Here is a 15,744-nt window from a genome sequence, read left to right as displayed (position 1 = left end):
TCTCTGTGCTCTACATTCTTCACACATCAAGGAATACCCACCTTGGAGTACGATGGAATAGTCAATAAGGAAGCACGGTCAAAATATGCTGAGAAAGCGGAAATGTAAACAAAGGGAAGTGCTCTCAGTTCTCGCTGACTTCAGAGAGGGCCGGGGGTGCTCAGGGCGTGGCAGGAGTGGGGCCAAGATCTAGGCACTTTTCCTCACCAGCCCCCCCTCCCCCAAACTTCTCTGCCTATCGGCTCTCCGAGCTGCTCCTCACAGCTAAGTTGCCCCTAGCAGCCGCAGTCGGGAGGGGGCCCCGCTCGCTCTGCAGCTGCCAGGCAGCCAGTGGCATTTCAGCGCTGGAGGCAGCCTCCGCCGCTAGCTCAGAGCCCGGCTGCTGCGTCCTGACTCTCCCCAGCCACGTGTTACCGGCTCCAGCTCCCTCCCTCCCTGCACTGTGCCCGGCCTGAGGAGCCTGTTCCGCCGGGGCCCGGCTGTCTGCAGAGCTCAGCCAACTCCCCCTAGTCTCGGCCGTTCCTTCTCGGGGAAGCGCCGCGGCTTCCTGTCGCTCATGGACGGGGACAGGGTGGAGATAGATGGCGGGGTCATGGAGGGGGTGAGTACAAGGACCGGGCCCTGTGGATCGGCGCGGTGGGATGGGCTGCCGGGGGCCCCGCGGCGAGCCTGGCTCGGGTGAATGAATGGCCGGCTGAGCTCCGGGCTATGGGGGGTGGCCCTCGCGGGGTCCCGGAAACAGCCGGGCTGCGCCTTGGGGATTCAGTGTGTGCTGGGGGGGGGGGGGGCTCCGGGCTTGGCTTCTGTCCCTGGCTGGGGATGGAGGTGGAGGAGGAATTGGGTTTTTAGGGCCCTGATGGGAAAGGGGGGGGTGGTTATCCCGGCTTTAGGGGCTTGGAGGAGTGGGGGGAGGTAGACTCCTGGCCCAGCCATCCCTGCCCTGCCCTCCGTGGGGCAGCTGACCCCCTGTCTCCCCCTTGCAGGGTGGCCAGATCTTGCGAGTCTCCACGGCTTTGAGCTGCCTGCTGGGGCTTCCCCTGCGAGTGCGGAGGATCCGAGCTGGGAGAAGCCAGCCTGGCCTCAGGTAAGCTTCCCCCAGTGACCTAGAACTGGGAGATTTTCCATTGAAACATGTTGAGGAAAAAACATGCCTAAAATTGTGAGGGGGTGGCAGGAGAGCATCCCACTCAACACTCCTGGCATTGGCTGTGTTTACACTGACCCTTTGCTCACAGTCCTTCTGTGTTGCTGTGACTGAATGAAACTCCAGCACAGGTAGCAGTGGTGGCAATGCTAATGTAAGTCAGGGCACGGGTATTTTTACCACCACATTGCCTTACCCTACCTATATCAGGGTTTTGAGAGCACAATAATAAAAATAAAAGGAGTACTAGTGGCACCTTAGAGACTAACTAGTACTCCTTTTCTTTTTGCGAATACAGACTAACATGGCTGCTACTCTGAAACCAATAATAAAAATGCCACCAGATACTAGTATTCCTCTTCACTGTAGTGGAGCTACATTAGTCACTGCAATAGGAAGAGATTTTTAGCAAAAGGCTATTGTGTCAGGAAAGGATCCAAGATTGAAATCCAGAAACTCTGAAGTCCTAACCTGTTCACGTGCTTCATGGATCTGAAGAAGTGTGCATGAACTTCTTAAATACTTCATAAAACTTTTTAAAGTTTTATGTTTAAGTTGACAGTGTCCATTTGAAACTAGTCAGCTTCACCAAAATGAACCAAAATCATTTTGGTGAAATTGACTTGACCTGCCTTTGAGTACCCTTGCACACTTCAAAAAAAAGTTTTGACCATGTTTACCTATTTTATTTCCCCAATGTTTTTCTCTCCTCTTGCTTTGTGGAAGACCCACACAAATAGGAGAGTGAATGTATGCACAGCAGGAGCTATCAGGACAGGTACTCCAGGAGAGCTCTCATCACCCTGCTGTGCACCTGACTCTGAGATGCGCTTAAGTCAAGTGACTGCCCCTGATTCTATGCCAGTCCTCCTATGTGGCTCAATATAGCGGACTGGAATGGAGGGTCATCACCTTTCCCACTGCATTTGGCTCAAGCTTTAACAAGCTTGGTTTGGGCTGAAGCTTGCAATTGTTATACTATTACTAAATGTGTAATAGTTCTGTAAAGTAATGTGGTTGAGTAGGCAGTCTGATGTATGTCTTAATATAGTATTATGACTTGAAGGCCTCAACATCTGTCTGGACTAGAGATGATTCGAGATTTATGTGATGGGCAGCTGGATGGTGGAGAAATCGGTTCAACAGAAATAACCTTCACTCCTGGGAAGATCAAAGGTGGAACCCACATAGCGGATACCAAAACAGCAGGGTATGTGTGTTGTAATGCCTACTGTTAACTGATGTAATAACTAGTTTTAACTATTCTTCAGTAGTTTTTAGGTTATGGCAAAAATGAGAAAACAAGGAAATTCATGCTGAGGACTGATAACTGACTCCTTAATCCATGCTATTAGTAATGTAGATGTACAAGGGAAATCAACAAGAAACCTATATTAATTTCCCCCTCAAATGAGAGTGTATGCAAAACTTGATTGATCAAAGATAAAACAAAAATCTTAGGGAAAAATCTTTATTTTTAGGCTTGTAAAGAAACCTCAATGACAAAAAGGTACTTGTTAGGATTTTGGCAGGATAATATATGTTAGAGGAATGTCTAATGTCATTTCACTTTTTGTCAGACACACAGATGTGAACATAAATTGTTGGGAAATAGTCAACATGGTTTTTGTAAAGGGAAATCGTGCCTCACCAATCTACTAGAATTCTTTGAGGGGGTCAACAAGCATGTGGACAAAGGAGATCCAGTGGATATAGTGTATTTAGATTTTCAGAAAGCCTTTGACAAGGTCCCTCACCAAAGGCTCTTAAGCAAAATATGCAGTCATAGGATAAGAGGGAAGGTTCTCTCATGGATTGGTAACTGGTTAAAAGATAGGAAACAAAGGGTAGGAATAAATGGTCAGTTTTCAGAATGGAGAGAGGTAAACAGTGGTGTCCCCCAGGGATCTGTACTGGGCCCAATCCTATTTAACATATTCATAAACTATCTGGAAAAAGGGGTAAACAGTGAGGTGGCAAAATTTGCGGATGATGCAAATCTACTCAAGATAGTTAAGTCCCAGGCAGACTGCGAAGAACTACAAAAGATGTCACAAAACTGGGTGACTGGGCAACAAAATGGCACATGAAATTTAGTGTTGATAAATGCAAAGTAATCCACATTGGAAAACATGCTCATAACTATACATATACAATGATTGGGTCTAAATTAGCTGTTACCACTCAAGAAAGAGATCTTGGAGTCATTGTGGATAGTTCTCTGAAATCATCCACTCAATGTGCAGCGGCAGTCAAAAAAGTAAACAGAACGTTGGGAATCCTCAAGAAAAGGATAGATAATAAGACAGAAAATATCATATTGCCTCTATATAAATCCATGGTACGCCCACACCTTGAATACTGCATATAGATGTGGTCACCCCATCTCAAAAAAGATATATTGGAATTGGAAAAGGTTCAGAAAAGGGCAAAAAAAATGATTAGGGGTATAGAACGGTTTCCGTATGAGGAGAGTTTAATAAGACTGGGACTTTTCAGCTTGGAAAAGAGGCAACTAAGGGGAGATATGTTAGAGATCTATAAAATCATGACTGGTATAGAGAAAGTAAATAAGGAAGTGTTATTTACTCCTTCTCATAATACAAGAATAAGGGGTCACCAAATAAAATTAATAGGTAGCAGGTTTAAAACAAGCTCAAGAAAGTATTTTTTCCCTGCAGTGCACTGTCAACCTGTGGAACTCCTTGCCAGAGGGTGTTGTGAAGGCCAATACTATAACGGGGTTCAAAAGGGAGCTAGATAGATTCATGGAGGATAGGTCCATCAATGGCTATTAGCCAGGATGGACAGGAATGGTGTCCCTAGCCTCTGTTTGCCAGAAGCTGGGATTGGGTGACGGGGCATGGATCACTTGATGATAACCTGTCTGTTCATTCCCTTTGGGGCACCTGCCAATGGCCACTGTCAGAGGACAGGATACTTTGGTCTGACCCAGTATGGCCTTTCTTATGTTCACGAATTATTATCTTCAGACTGAAATAGTCCAGCTTACATCATATGTAAAATGCTCTTGAAACTTCACTTGCTGACTGATATTTACTGGTTTAAGTGGATTATGCCTGCATTACCTTTGAGTGTTTTCCAATTCCATTTTAGGAGTGTGTGCCTCCTGATGCAGGTAGCAATGCCGTGTGTGCTGTTTGCTGCTTCCCCTTCAGAACTTCGTTTAAAAGGTGGGACTAATGCTGAGATGGCTCCACAGATAGACTACACAGTGTTGGTAGGGATCAGCTTCTTTGACTTGCTAAATCTTTCAGGTGCAAAAGTAACTTGTGTACTTCTGTATGTTCCTATTACTGCTTTATATCATCAGTGGTAATTGTAGAGTAATCAAAGCATTTTTTTTCTTTTTTTGCTGTTTCAAATATGAAATAAAATAGAATAACCTCCTTTCTATTTAAATGCTAAAATAGCCAAGTGAAAAATAATAATATGTTTGATATATTAATAGTACAATATTTCCATACTATATGTTTAAAGGGCATCAAATGCCTCGCATCATTCCTTGAAATGCAAAGAAGTCTGCCTCTACTTGTCTATTTCTTTTCCTTTTATTTTTAGTTGCTAAAGATAATTTGAATTAAAAGTCTCTTTGCTCTAGAAATGCTAAGTATTTATAGGGAAGGAGGGGAGCAGGTCCATAGGAGAATCTCTCTTACAAAATGGTCTGCAGAATGAAATGTGGAGATCCTGATCTAATTGATTCTCCATGACACTGAATATTTTTTATAGTGTATTTTGAGATCTTCACAGTAGACCAGTGTACATATATATTTTTTTCTCTGGGAAATGAATGGTAGGGTGGGATGTGTTAAACACAAAATAGTTCTGCATTTTTAAAGTATGCTTACTCCTCAGGTCTTTAAACCAATAATTGAAAAGTTCAATTTGACCTTTGACTGTGACATAAAAAGGAGGTAAGTTATACTGTCATGGCTTTTGAAATACTTTGTGCTGGGGGCCGGTCTTTAAGTGGAATGTGAGTCCTTTATGTTAGAGTGCTTTCCAGCCCCATTTTGTCCACTGAAGACAAAGGGAGTTTTTCTTTTGACTTCAGTGGAAGTTGTATCAGACCTGCTAAAGGCCTGTAGTTTACCCATCTATGAAAAGAGGTTAAGATATATCTACTCATGGTTGTTGAGTGGCTTAATTAATGTTTGTAAATTGCTTCGAGAACATTAAATGACAATGCTATTTAAGTGCAAAGTATTTTTTAATGTCTTATAATAGTGCTTACCGTGCTAGCCGCTTATAGTCTTTACCACAAGGAGCTTACTGCCTGTTTTTAGACATGGCTCAACAGATGAGAACAACAAACAGTAGGGTGTGAGAAAAGAGGAATAAGACATGGACTACGCTAATCAGCAGGTGGATAAAAATTGATGATTAAAAATAAAAAATTGGATATTTAATTTAAATTAGATTTTTTTTAAATTAAATGCAGGTTTATTTTTTAAAACTATTCAAAATTTTAAAAAATGACAATTTATAAGTCCTAAATTTATTATAATCTTAATTTTATTTACATTAAATGCAAAAAAAATAATATTAAGTAGTATTTGCTTCCTGCCAAGTTTTAAAGAAAGGCAAACCACTGAACTAGTGGAAGGCACTGGCTAAGCACCTGGAATCATAGTCCATTAAAGTGCTAAATTAGCTTTTGACAGCTGTGGCGCCTCTTCTGCAGGTGCAGAGAGAATATTTTCTTTACCTCAGTTTATTCAGCTAGTTTAGTTCAATGACTATTTTATTCAAAATTAAGAAACCAATTGGGAGCTGAAAAAGCAGGAAAGATTATTTTCTTCTTCCAGTCTATGAATAAAAAACTAGCTGTAAGAGGATGAGATCTACTAATTCTAAAATCTTGCAGGAGATGGTGACAAAAAACAATCAGTTCAACTCACTAACAACATCTAATGCTTCATTTGTTTAATAAAATCAGTTACTTTTAAATGCAAAGCCCATTTTGATTAGAAAAAAAGTTTATCAAAAGTTTATGTATCCACCATGTTTAAGATAGTTTTATTGAATAAAAAATAAAGGTGTTTTGTGCATTTTTAATTGAATTTCCACCCAAATAGAGCTTGAAACAAAATAATCACAAGTAAAAAAAAATTAATCTTCATCTGGTGAATAAGAATTGCATCATTCATCATTTTCTAAAATAATGAAAATACATTTATTCAGGTTCTTAATTTTTATAAATTAAGCTGTATAATGCTTAAATAGATAAAATGTGTCGTCCTGGTTAGCAAAAAGAAGCATCAAATTTAATATAAAGGACATGTTTAGTTGCAAATATGTTTTAATGATTACCAACTAATAAGAATCATCCTTTCTTTAGGAAAATAACTAAAAAGTACACAGGCAAAACACAATTAAAATAGATTTAAATCAAGGTTTCCTGCTTGCTGATTTAAATAATGATTAAAATCAGTGATTAAAATCTACCTGTTAATAAGATTTGTGCAATTAATTAGGTTCATTCTATGCACGTTGAGGGTAATGCTATGTTTTTTATTTTTTGTACTCATTCTATGGTACATATCACAAATTTCTAAGCCACTTGATCTGTCTAAAATAGCATGTTAAGGATAAGACATGTAGTAGCAAACAAATATGCTAAATCTATGTTTCATTTTCTTGTTTATAGGAATAATTTAATTTGTAATGTCATGCATCCCTTTTCTTTGCATTTAACCATATCTGATTGCCATTTTTAAAAGGGGCTACTACCCACAAGGCGGTGGTGAGGTGATAGTCCGAATGACACCAGTCAAACAGTTAAGCCCAATAAACTTAACTGAACGTGGCACTGTGACAAAGATACATGGAAGAGCATTTGTTGCTGGAGCCTTGCCCATTAAAGTGAGTGCGTATAATATTCAAGTAAGGGGATGTAATTTTATATAGTGTAAATAAATATTATACAATTATTTGTCTATTATGCAATCTTTATAAGTAGTTCTATAAATTTATTGGTACTTTTTTTTCTATAGTTCTCCACCTGTAAACCCAGGCAACCATAGTACAATGAATCCAACTGTACAGACTTTCCAAGGAAAGGAATATTATAATAAATACAAATTTTGAGAATTCTAAAATATAGTATTATTATATAGATTAAGGTAGCACCCAAAATGGTAGGAGAGAACATTATCCTTGTTGTAACCATTCGGAAGCCCTTAGCAGAGATTCAAGATTGGATACCTTTCTAAAAGATAGGCTTTAGCTGAACCAGAAGTGATGGCTTTGATGCAGAAATCTCTGGTTGAAATTGTCTGCCCTGTATTATACAGGAGGTCAGGCTAAATGAACCTAATGGCCTTTCTGGCCTTAAAATCTAAGAACCTATGAAAATGTGCTATGAGCTTTCCAAACACTGAGGTATTTAAAGTCTCTGTCCCAAAGAGCTTGTAACTGTGACCTAAAATAGCTCTCCGCTACATAAAATGTTCTGATTTTTAAGATCAGATATTTCAAGCTTTATCAGGGCTAGATATAAAATCCTTATCTTGTAGAATGGGGGGATATCCTGAATTTATATTGGTACTGAAGTTTCTATGTGCAGCTTTAAAATCTGTCATTGGCCCAGGACTGAATTTTACCTAAACTTTGTAGGAAAACTGCATACTGAGGGGAAGGAGGATAAGTGAGATGTCAGCTTACAGTTTGCAGTAGTTTAAAATAATACATTCATTTTAAAAGCTAGTCTCCTTATAGCTTGGAAGAACATTATTCAAAAATGCATTCATATGGTTAAGTATATAGGGAAAATGTTAGATCAAACATTTATTTTAACTATTGTACCTGGTTCCTTTTTGTTTTACCACTCTAGCTAGCAAAAGACATGGCATCAGCAGCAGTGAGATGCATCAGAAAAGAAATCAGGGATCTTTACGTTAATATTCAGCCTGTTCGAGAACCTGATAATCAAGCCTTTGGAACTGGAAGTGGAATAATGTGAGACAAGATACAAACCTCCTATTTACTTATCTTACTGTGTTATTAGTTGAGACTATGGTAATGATACTTCTGTGACTGAGAGAGGTAGTAAACAAAAGAAAGAAATATCCCTTTCCTTTTTATTAAGAATAGTAATTAGGGCACTTTGTAATAAGCCAAGAAATTTATACTTTTATTTCATCTTTGCCAGGAGAGGTTGGTGTGTTTAAATCTTCTGCTAAGAATTTGTCAGGAGTTTGAATTAAATACATGTTAACAAAAACAAACTAAAACTTTGTTTTTAAGCATCTGACTGAAGCCTGAATAGTTGGTGAGAGAGAGAGGGAGGGATTTTTAGTTTTGTAATGTTATAATCTCAGTAGTTCTCTAGCAAAGACAGAGTACTCAGGACCTGGTATTTCTCATTTAAAAGCAGGAGAAATTTTATGTGTTTGGAATAAATGCAGGCCTGTTTCATATCACAGGGAAGCAAAACAAGGAACAAATGTTATTTCCTTTGCAGATCCCTTTTTTTAAAGGAATTGAAGTATAAAAAACTATATTAAAGCCACATGTAATGTACATATTTAAAGACAACACATTCATAATACAGTTACTGGTTAGGTCACTAACTATACCTAAATATATAAAGTATGTGCAGTGTGGGTAATTTTTTACTATGAGGATATTACATCTGGATTCTCTAGCTTTTTAAAATATATAACCTTCAATGCTGAATTTGTGTATTTTCTATGCACGTGACTGTGCTTTTCTGACATGACACTTCTTTCAGCCTGGTATCCTCTAGCATTACATCAGGGCTGTCAGTTGGTGCTCACTCAGAGGAGTACCATCTGCTGAGTTAGCAATGAACCTCTTCCCCCACCAGTGTGTTTTTTCTTGGACATTTTCCATCCAGTTAGTGAGATCAGCCCTGTAAGCCAAAGTGTATGTTTCCATTGACTTTAATAGGAATTGATTTGGGACTCAAGTACTGATCATACCAACCATTCTTATCTTGATATCATAACTCAGTGTGCTGTGGTTGCAGATAAATGCCTAATTGCTATCTGGTAATTTGCTTAATTCTTCTGTTTAGTATTGTTGCAGAGACTTCAACAGGTTGTCTGTTTGCTGGATCATCACTTGGTAAAAGAGGTGAGAGTTGCGTAAAGTATATCCATGTTTTGTGCATTTAGTTTCCTACTGGATATTAAACCCATATTGTTAGTAACCTGGGGCAACAGACATTCACGGATTTTAGTTTTGCTTTATAGAATCTTAAAACTTTCGTTTAAAAAAATACACTGTCTTTACATCCATGTTTTTTCTGCAGCATGGTGAATCAATCAACAAAGTTGTGAACTTACCCACTTATTTTAATGGATTGTTAGAGATCACTGATTGGGGAAGACTTCTGGATTATTAAAACATACACACTCCACCCCAATTCATCTGATGTAGGATTTGTCCAGTAGTATATATAGCAGAGTATATATGTTAAAGGTGGAGTGAATTTGATTTTAATTGGTATCTTATTTGGCTAAAGCTGCTTCTCAAAGTGTAAGGGGGCCTAGACTCTTCCCAATGCTGAGGAAGTATGTACCATACTTATCCAGATGCACTAGTGGGATGATAGATCACAGTCCTCAGAGCGTAACAAGTGCACATTTGAGACAAGAGTGTGGCAATAAAGGTGCAATTAACTGCCTTCTGTTTCCTGTTTTTTCACATGCTACAGTGAATAAATATTATAAATGTTCTGGAGCTTCTTAATCCTCCTGAACTCTCTCCTTAGGTAAGAATTCTGACAGGGTTGGAATTGAAGCTGCAGAGATGCTGCTTGGAAACCTTAGGCATGGAGGAGCAGTGGATGACTATCTGCAAGACCAGGTAGGAACCGCATACGCTGACTTCAAGATGAAGCTAAGCTGTTTGACTGTGTATTGAATGTACATCAAGAGAGGAAAAAAAAAAAAGCCTTGAATTTCAGAGTTAAGATTGCATTTCCACAACAAGCCACAGAGTTACATTCAAATAGCCACTACACCCATAACTATAGGAGGTGTTCAGGGGTGTCCCAAATCCAGTCACCCTGAAGTCATAGGGGAGGGGCTAGTAAACAGCCTTTTCCGGTTCCCACTCCGTAAGTGTTAGAGGGCTCCATGGAGGGGACCTTGCAGCATGAGTAGAAATAGCAACCCACCCCTGATAAGCCAAAATGGACTTGTTAGAAGTTTAAACAAGCCACTTAAGGCTCATGGGGAAACACATATGACAACTGGAAAGGCTCCTGAGGCTCAAGGACGGGTGTCAGCTAGCTTCCTGTGACTCACTTGATGTTTCCTCTTCCTGCAGACCTCAATAAATCCAGAGGAAGAGGCTGGGAATTCCCTCCCCCCACCTCTCCACATCCACTCTCTCTAGATCCCCTCTACACAACAGATCTAAGGTCTGCAAGAGCAGGGCTGCCTTCCAAAGTGTCTTAGGAGGTGACTAGGTGAAAGCAGGGGAGAACATACTGAGAGGACATTCTTCTCCATCTTGCTTACCTGGCTCCATGCAGGAGACCTGGGGAATGAAGAACCCTTCAGCTTTCTCCTGCTACACTACATTTAGCACCAGGCCTGGGTGCCAGAGTAGTGTTTCTAATTCAAGTCAAACTACTACATATGTGGTGAATACCTCTTTGAGTGTGTCATCATTCAGAAACCTCCATTTCCAATGTTCTGCTCAGCCCCAGGTGTAACCTATCAGTCTGAAGTCAGATGTAATTTTTTTGGTGTGGATTTTAGCAAGGGGGCCAGAATGAAGATTGCAGCTGCATTACCATTATAAACTTAACTCTGGAATGGCTGTTGCCACTCTATAATATACATTGAAGAAGCAAACCTACTTGTTTTCGGTTCACTTGTGTGCTGCTCTGACTCTTTCATGGAGCAGTGTTATGGAGCTGTAGTAATGGTTTAAAAACTAATTATATTTTTTTTCTTCTTAAGCTGATCATTTTCATGGCATTAGCCAATGGGGTATCTAGAGTGAAAAGTGGACCAATTACGCTTCATACTCAAACAGCTATACATTTTGCTGAACAGCTAACAAAGGTGAGTCCAGAGAATGGAGAAGAGTACTGTCAATGGGCATTCACCCTGTGGCTTAGGCTTAGTGTGTAGCAAGCCAGAGCGTGAATCTACAGCCCACTAGCCTGCTGCACACTAAGGCCAGGTCTACGATACAACTACATTGCTCGGGGGTGTGAAAAATCCACAGCCCCGAGCAATGTCATTATACCAACCTAATGTCCTGTGTGGACAGTGCTGTGTCGACAGGAAGCCTTCTCCAGTCAACATAGCTACTGCCTCTCACGGAGATGGAATACCTACGCTGACAGGAGAAGCCCTCCCATCAGTGTAGGTGGCATCGTCACCGAAGTGTTATACCATTTAAGTGTAGACCTGCCCATAATCACTGGGTGGACCCTGCTAGCAGCCGGAATTGTACATTAACTCCCCAGTTTCCCACTAAATTTCCGTGTAGACAAGCCCTCAATATGTATACTTTTGTAGTGTCACCCTCTGTTGGCTTTTTTGTGGTGTATGTGAAATGAGTTTGATGCTGGGATACAGGTGGTCAGAACACCACAGTTCTTACTAATTACTGGCAAACACCCCTGAAAATAGAGAACAGTGTGTTTAGAGTTCAATTTTAAATTCCTTGGCATTGGTTAGATGCTTTCACAACTTTAATTAAAAATATTTTCAGTGGAATTAATTATAAACATGTACACCTGTTTGACTAAATATAATATTATTAGACATCTAGTATTCTGGGGCTGTTCTAAGTACATTACAAGTTTTCTAATACTTTGTCCTCATGGTTGCAGGCTAAATTTACTGTGACAAAATCAGAAGATGAAGATTCCACTAAAGATACCTACTTTATTGAGTGCCAAGGAATGGGAATGATAAACTCAAGCTTATAGTTTTTCTTTAAAGAAAAAACATATCTCTGATGTATTGCACTACATTTCAGTTGACATGCTACACAGTGGGGAACAGGGGTTACTTTATCATAAATAATAGGTTTGATTTAAATTCAGGGATGATGTAGTGATTTCTTGGTATGCTGAGAACACTTTCTGTCCTTCCTTTGGCTCTTAACAGCAAAATGAGTACAGATGAGATAGCAAATGGAATAAAATGCAAGTGTTCGGGAGAGTTGAAACTACAGTTGAGTAGCTTTAAGGATATGAATGCAGCAGGGTTGATAACTACCATTACAACTTTTAAAAGTTACTTAAATGACACAACCATTCCCCTTAAAACATGTAGGTTTATCATTTGGGATCCTTTACATATCTATGTTACAAAATAGATAAATAGAAATGAACTATCTACCTTTGTCTCTAAAGTATTCTGTTTCTGTAGTCATTTTGCTGAAATTGATATGGAAAAAATAAAGCAATTTCAGTGTACTTTAATTGGATATTTTTTGCTTATGATCTCTCCAGCAATTTGTTAAAGTGAGGTAGATTCATTAGCTGTGAGTTAAGTTTTTGCAAACAGCATCTGGAACTTCTTTTCAGTTATCCAGGAAGGACCGTAGACACTCTGTGCTTTAAAGTCATAATCTTTCTTGCATTAAGGGGTCAGCTTACAAGTCGTCTCCCTCCATAGTGCTCTCTTCAGTGCTGTAACCTGTCTTCATTTATGACTTTGTCTATGCTAGCAGCGACGTATGGGTGTGTGAAACTATATGCCACAGTGAAAGTTAGGCTGCATCTACACTCACTGAGGTGTAGCTACACACATCATTGAAAGGCTCTGGTAGTGGGAAGGCAGCAGGGAAAGTCTCCAACAGCAGGGAGCTGCTGGAGTCTTTCCCCACTGACTCCCCCTGCCAGAGCCTTTCTGTGCTGCTGGACTCTTTCACTGGGGCCAGGAAAGGCTCTGGCTGCATGGAGTCAGCAGGACACTACACTGCCAAAAATAGCCATATAGACATGGGAGGCATGGCTCAGGCATGCAGAGAGCCATGTAGGGTATATACCCTCAGGTTCAGGTGCATAGGGCACTGTACTTGGCTAACCTGTGCTACACCATCTACACTGTTGATACGTATGCTAGCTGGAAATGCCTTGGCTGTACTCTACACACCACTGCAAATATAGGTGTACCTTAAGACATGTCTTCTTGGGTTGGCCTGTCGTTTTCCTTCGGTTTTGATCTTATCCCCATATTGTCAGGCCTGTGCGTTACATGACCAAACCTCCTGAGCCTGCACTCCATTTTTTTTTTTCCATTTATGGGTGTTACTTTGAGCATGTCTCTAGTATACACATTCCTCACAATCTTTATTGCTTACACCATTTGCATTGCTGTGAAACAGATCATTTGCTCATGTTTCTTTTTTGGTGCCTACTATGCAGTGCCTCACATTAAGACTGGATGGATCACCATTTTATAGACATTGTTCCCTTTTCATCTTATTGGTATCTTCCTGTCACATATTAGACCAGTTCGCTGTGCATTTGAGCCAGGCATTTATTACTCTAGCTCTAATTTCCCTGGCTTCTGGAACCCAGACACTTGAAACTGTGTTTATTGATATTCTCTTCCCATCTAGTTTCAAGGATAATTCTTCCGTGTTTGCCTTATGTATCATATCCTTTTTTCTTTTGCTTATTTTGTGCCCATGTCTCTATACTTAGGTATTTGTCTAATAATCTGACTGGCTCTGAAGTAACATGCATAAGTTCTCTAAATGCATTTCTAATACCCACTTTTATTTCCACTTCAGGGTTTTTTTTTTACTATCACTCATCAGCATAGTATCTGAGCATTAAAATCAGACTCATTACAGTAGCTAACAGATACATCACTTCTTTTGAAGTACTTAATATACAACTCTGCATTTTATATACTGAAAATATCACTGCAGAGACAGCATAAAACACAACTGCTAGAGAGCTGATTGAATTTAGCTAGTAGTGATGTATACTATTGTTCTAGGTGCTGCTTGTATGCATAACAAGAGAAAAGTTACTGCTCCAAAGGATTTACAAGACAGATAAGGATGAGGGAAAAGTTCTCCATTTTACATGTGGAGAACTGAGTACTGAAAGATGAAGGGATAGATCCATAAAGGGACTCAAGCATTATAACGCCTAATGCCCTGCAGTAGAATCCTCGGCCTTGAGTAGCTTACCTGTGGTTCCTATACAATGAATGGTGAGAGTTAGGTGCCTACATGGGATTCACAGAAGCTAGCATGTTGAGTGGAGAGCCACCTAAGCTAGCCAATAGGAAATGCTGAGGAGAGGGGTGAGGCCTACACTTCATTCCTCAAAAATACCTATGTGCCTAACTCCATGCTAGAGGCAGATACCCTGTCTCTATTCAGGATTCTCAGCCATGAACCCTCTCCTGGAGTTAGGTGCCTAAGCCAGGTCAGTCCTTTCTCAAGAAAAGCACAACAGCAACCCCCTCCCTGAATTGTAGCCAATAGCCAAGGCAATCATCCGCAATGTAGAAGATCTGTTTTTAAATCCCTGAGCAAGAACTTGAACTTGTGTCTCATACAGCCCAGGTGAGTGACACTCTAGCCCAGTGGTGAGGGTAATCTCTCTGGCACATTTAATAATTATTTGAATAAGTGGACTAGCTTCAGCACCAACAGAAATGCAGGCAGCTATGGACTTTGGGCACCCACAGCATTGGGCAGTAGTTGAACAAGGATTTTTGAGGATATCCATGGTGCCTAAATCAGGGGTGAACAAACTTTTTGGCCCAAGGTCCACATCTGGGAATAGAAATTGTATGGTGGGCCATGAATGCTCACAAAATTGGGGTTGGGGTGTGGGAGGGGGTGAAGTCTCTGGCATTGGGCCAGAAATGAGGAGTTTTGGGTGCGGGAGGGCACTCTGGTCTGGGGCAGGTGAGTGGGGTGGGGGGGGGAGAAGCGAGGGCTCTGGCTGGGGGTGTGGGCTCCGAGGTGGGGCTGGAGATGAGGAGCTTGGGATATTGGAGGATGCTCTGGGCTGGGATCAAGGGGTTCGGAAGCCAGGAGGGGGATCAGGACTGGGTCAGGACTGGGGCGTGGGGACAGGCTCAGGGGTGCAGGCTCTGGGCGACGCTTACATCAAGTGGCTCCCGGAAGCAGCAGCATGTCCCTTCTCCGGTTCCTACACAGAGGCAAAGCTAGGCAGCTCTGCACACTGCCCCATCCACAGGAACCACCCCTGAAGCTCCCATTGGTTGTGCGGTTCCTGGCCAATGGGCGTGGGGGGGGCGTGCAGAGTGCAGCCCCTTGGTTGCCCCTATGCACAGGAGCCAGAGGGCGGCCATGCCGCTGCTTCCGGGAGCCGTGGGGAGCGGCCCCTGACCCCGCTCCTTGGCTAGAGCGCCGGAGCGAGGCAATGCCACTTTTTCCGGGAGCCACGTATAGCGGCCCCCAACCCTGCTCCTAGGCGGGAGCTCGAGGGCCGGATTAGAACAGCTGGCAGGCTGGATGCAGCCCATAGTTTGCCCACTCCCAGCCTAAATGTTGCATTTAGGTACCTAAAGTGGCCTTTAAACACCTAAGTCCCTTTGTGGATCTAGCCTGAAGTGACTTACACAAGGTCACGCATGAAA

At 41.3% G+C, this 15,744-nt stretch overlaps 1 protein-coding gene across 3 annotated transcripts; it reads left to right on the top strand.

Annotated features, from left to right (window-relative positions):
* Positions 1-399: 399 nt before the first annotated feature.
* Positions 400-12,797, top strand: RTCA (RNA 3'-terminal phosphate cyclase). Of its 3 annotated transcripts, none has more exons than XM_007062611.4 (11): positions 400-601; positions 984-1,084; positions 2,211-2,354; positions 4,262-4,385; positions 5,024-5,082; positions 6,892-7,033; positions 8,004-8,128; positions 9,210-9,268; positions 9,909-10,003; positions 11,110-11,214; positions 11,994-12,797. In XM_007062611.4, exons 1-11 carry the CDS (start codon positions 557-559, stop codon positions 12,090-12,092), a joined length of 1,098 nt encoding a protein of 365 aa, XP_007062673.1. In that variant the 5' UTR covers positions 400-556; the 3' UTR covers positions 12,093-12,797. The 3 variants fall into 3 exon arrangements, with proteins under 3 accessions (XP_007062673.1, XP_043409034.1, XP_037762508.1); XM_043553099.1 differs by lacking the exon at positions 400-601 and adding an exon at positions 614-678; XM_037906580.2 differs by lacking the exon at positions 400-601 and having other exon boundaries at positions 2,196-2,354.
* Positions 12,798-15,744: the final 2,947 nt, after the last annotated feature.

This window comes from Chelonia mydas, chromosome 8 (genome assembly GCF_015237465.2).
Source record: "Chelonia mydas isolate rCheMyd1 chromosome 8, rCheMyd1.pri.v2, whole genome shotgun sequence".
Taxonomy (NCBI): Eukaryota; Metazoa; Chordata; order Testudines; family Cheloniidae; genus Chelonia; species Chelonia mydas.
This window is presented reverse-complemented; position numbering and strand designations above follow the sequence as displayed.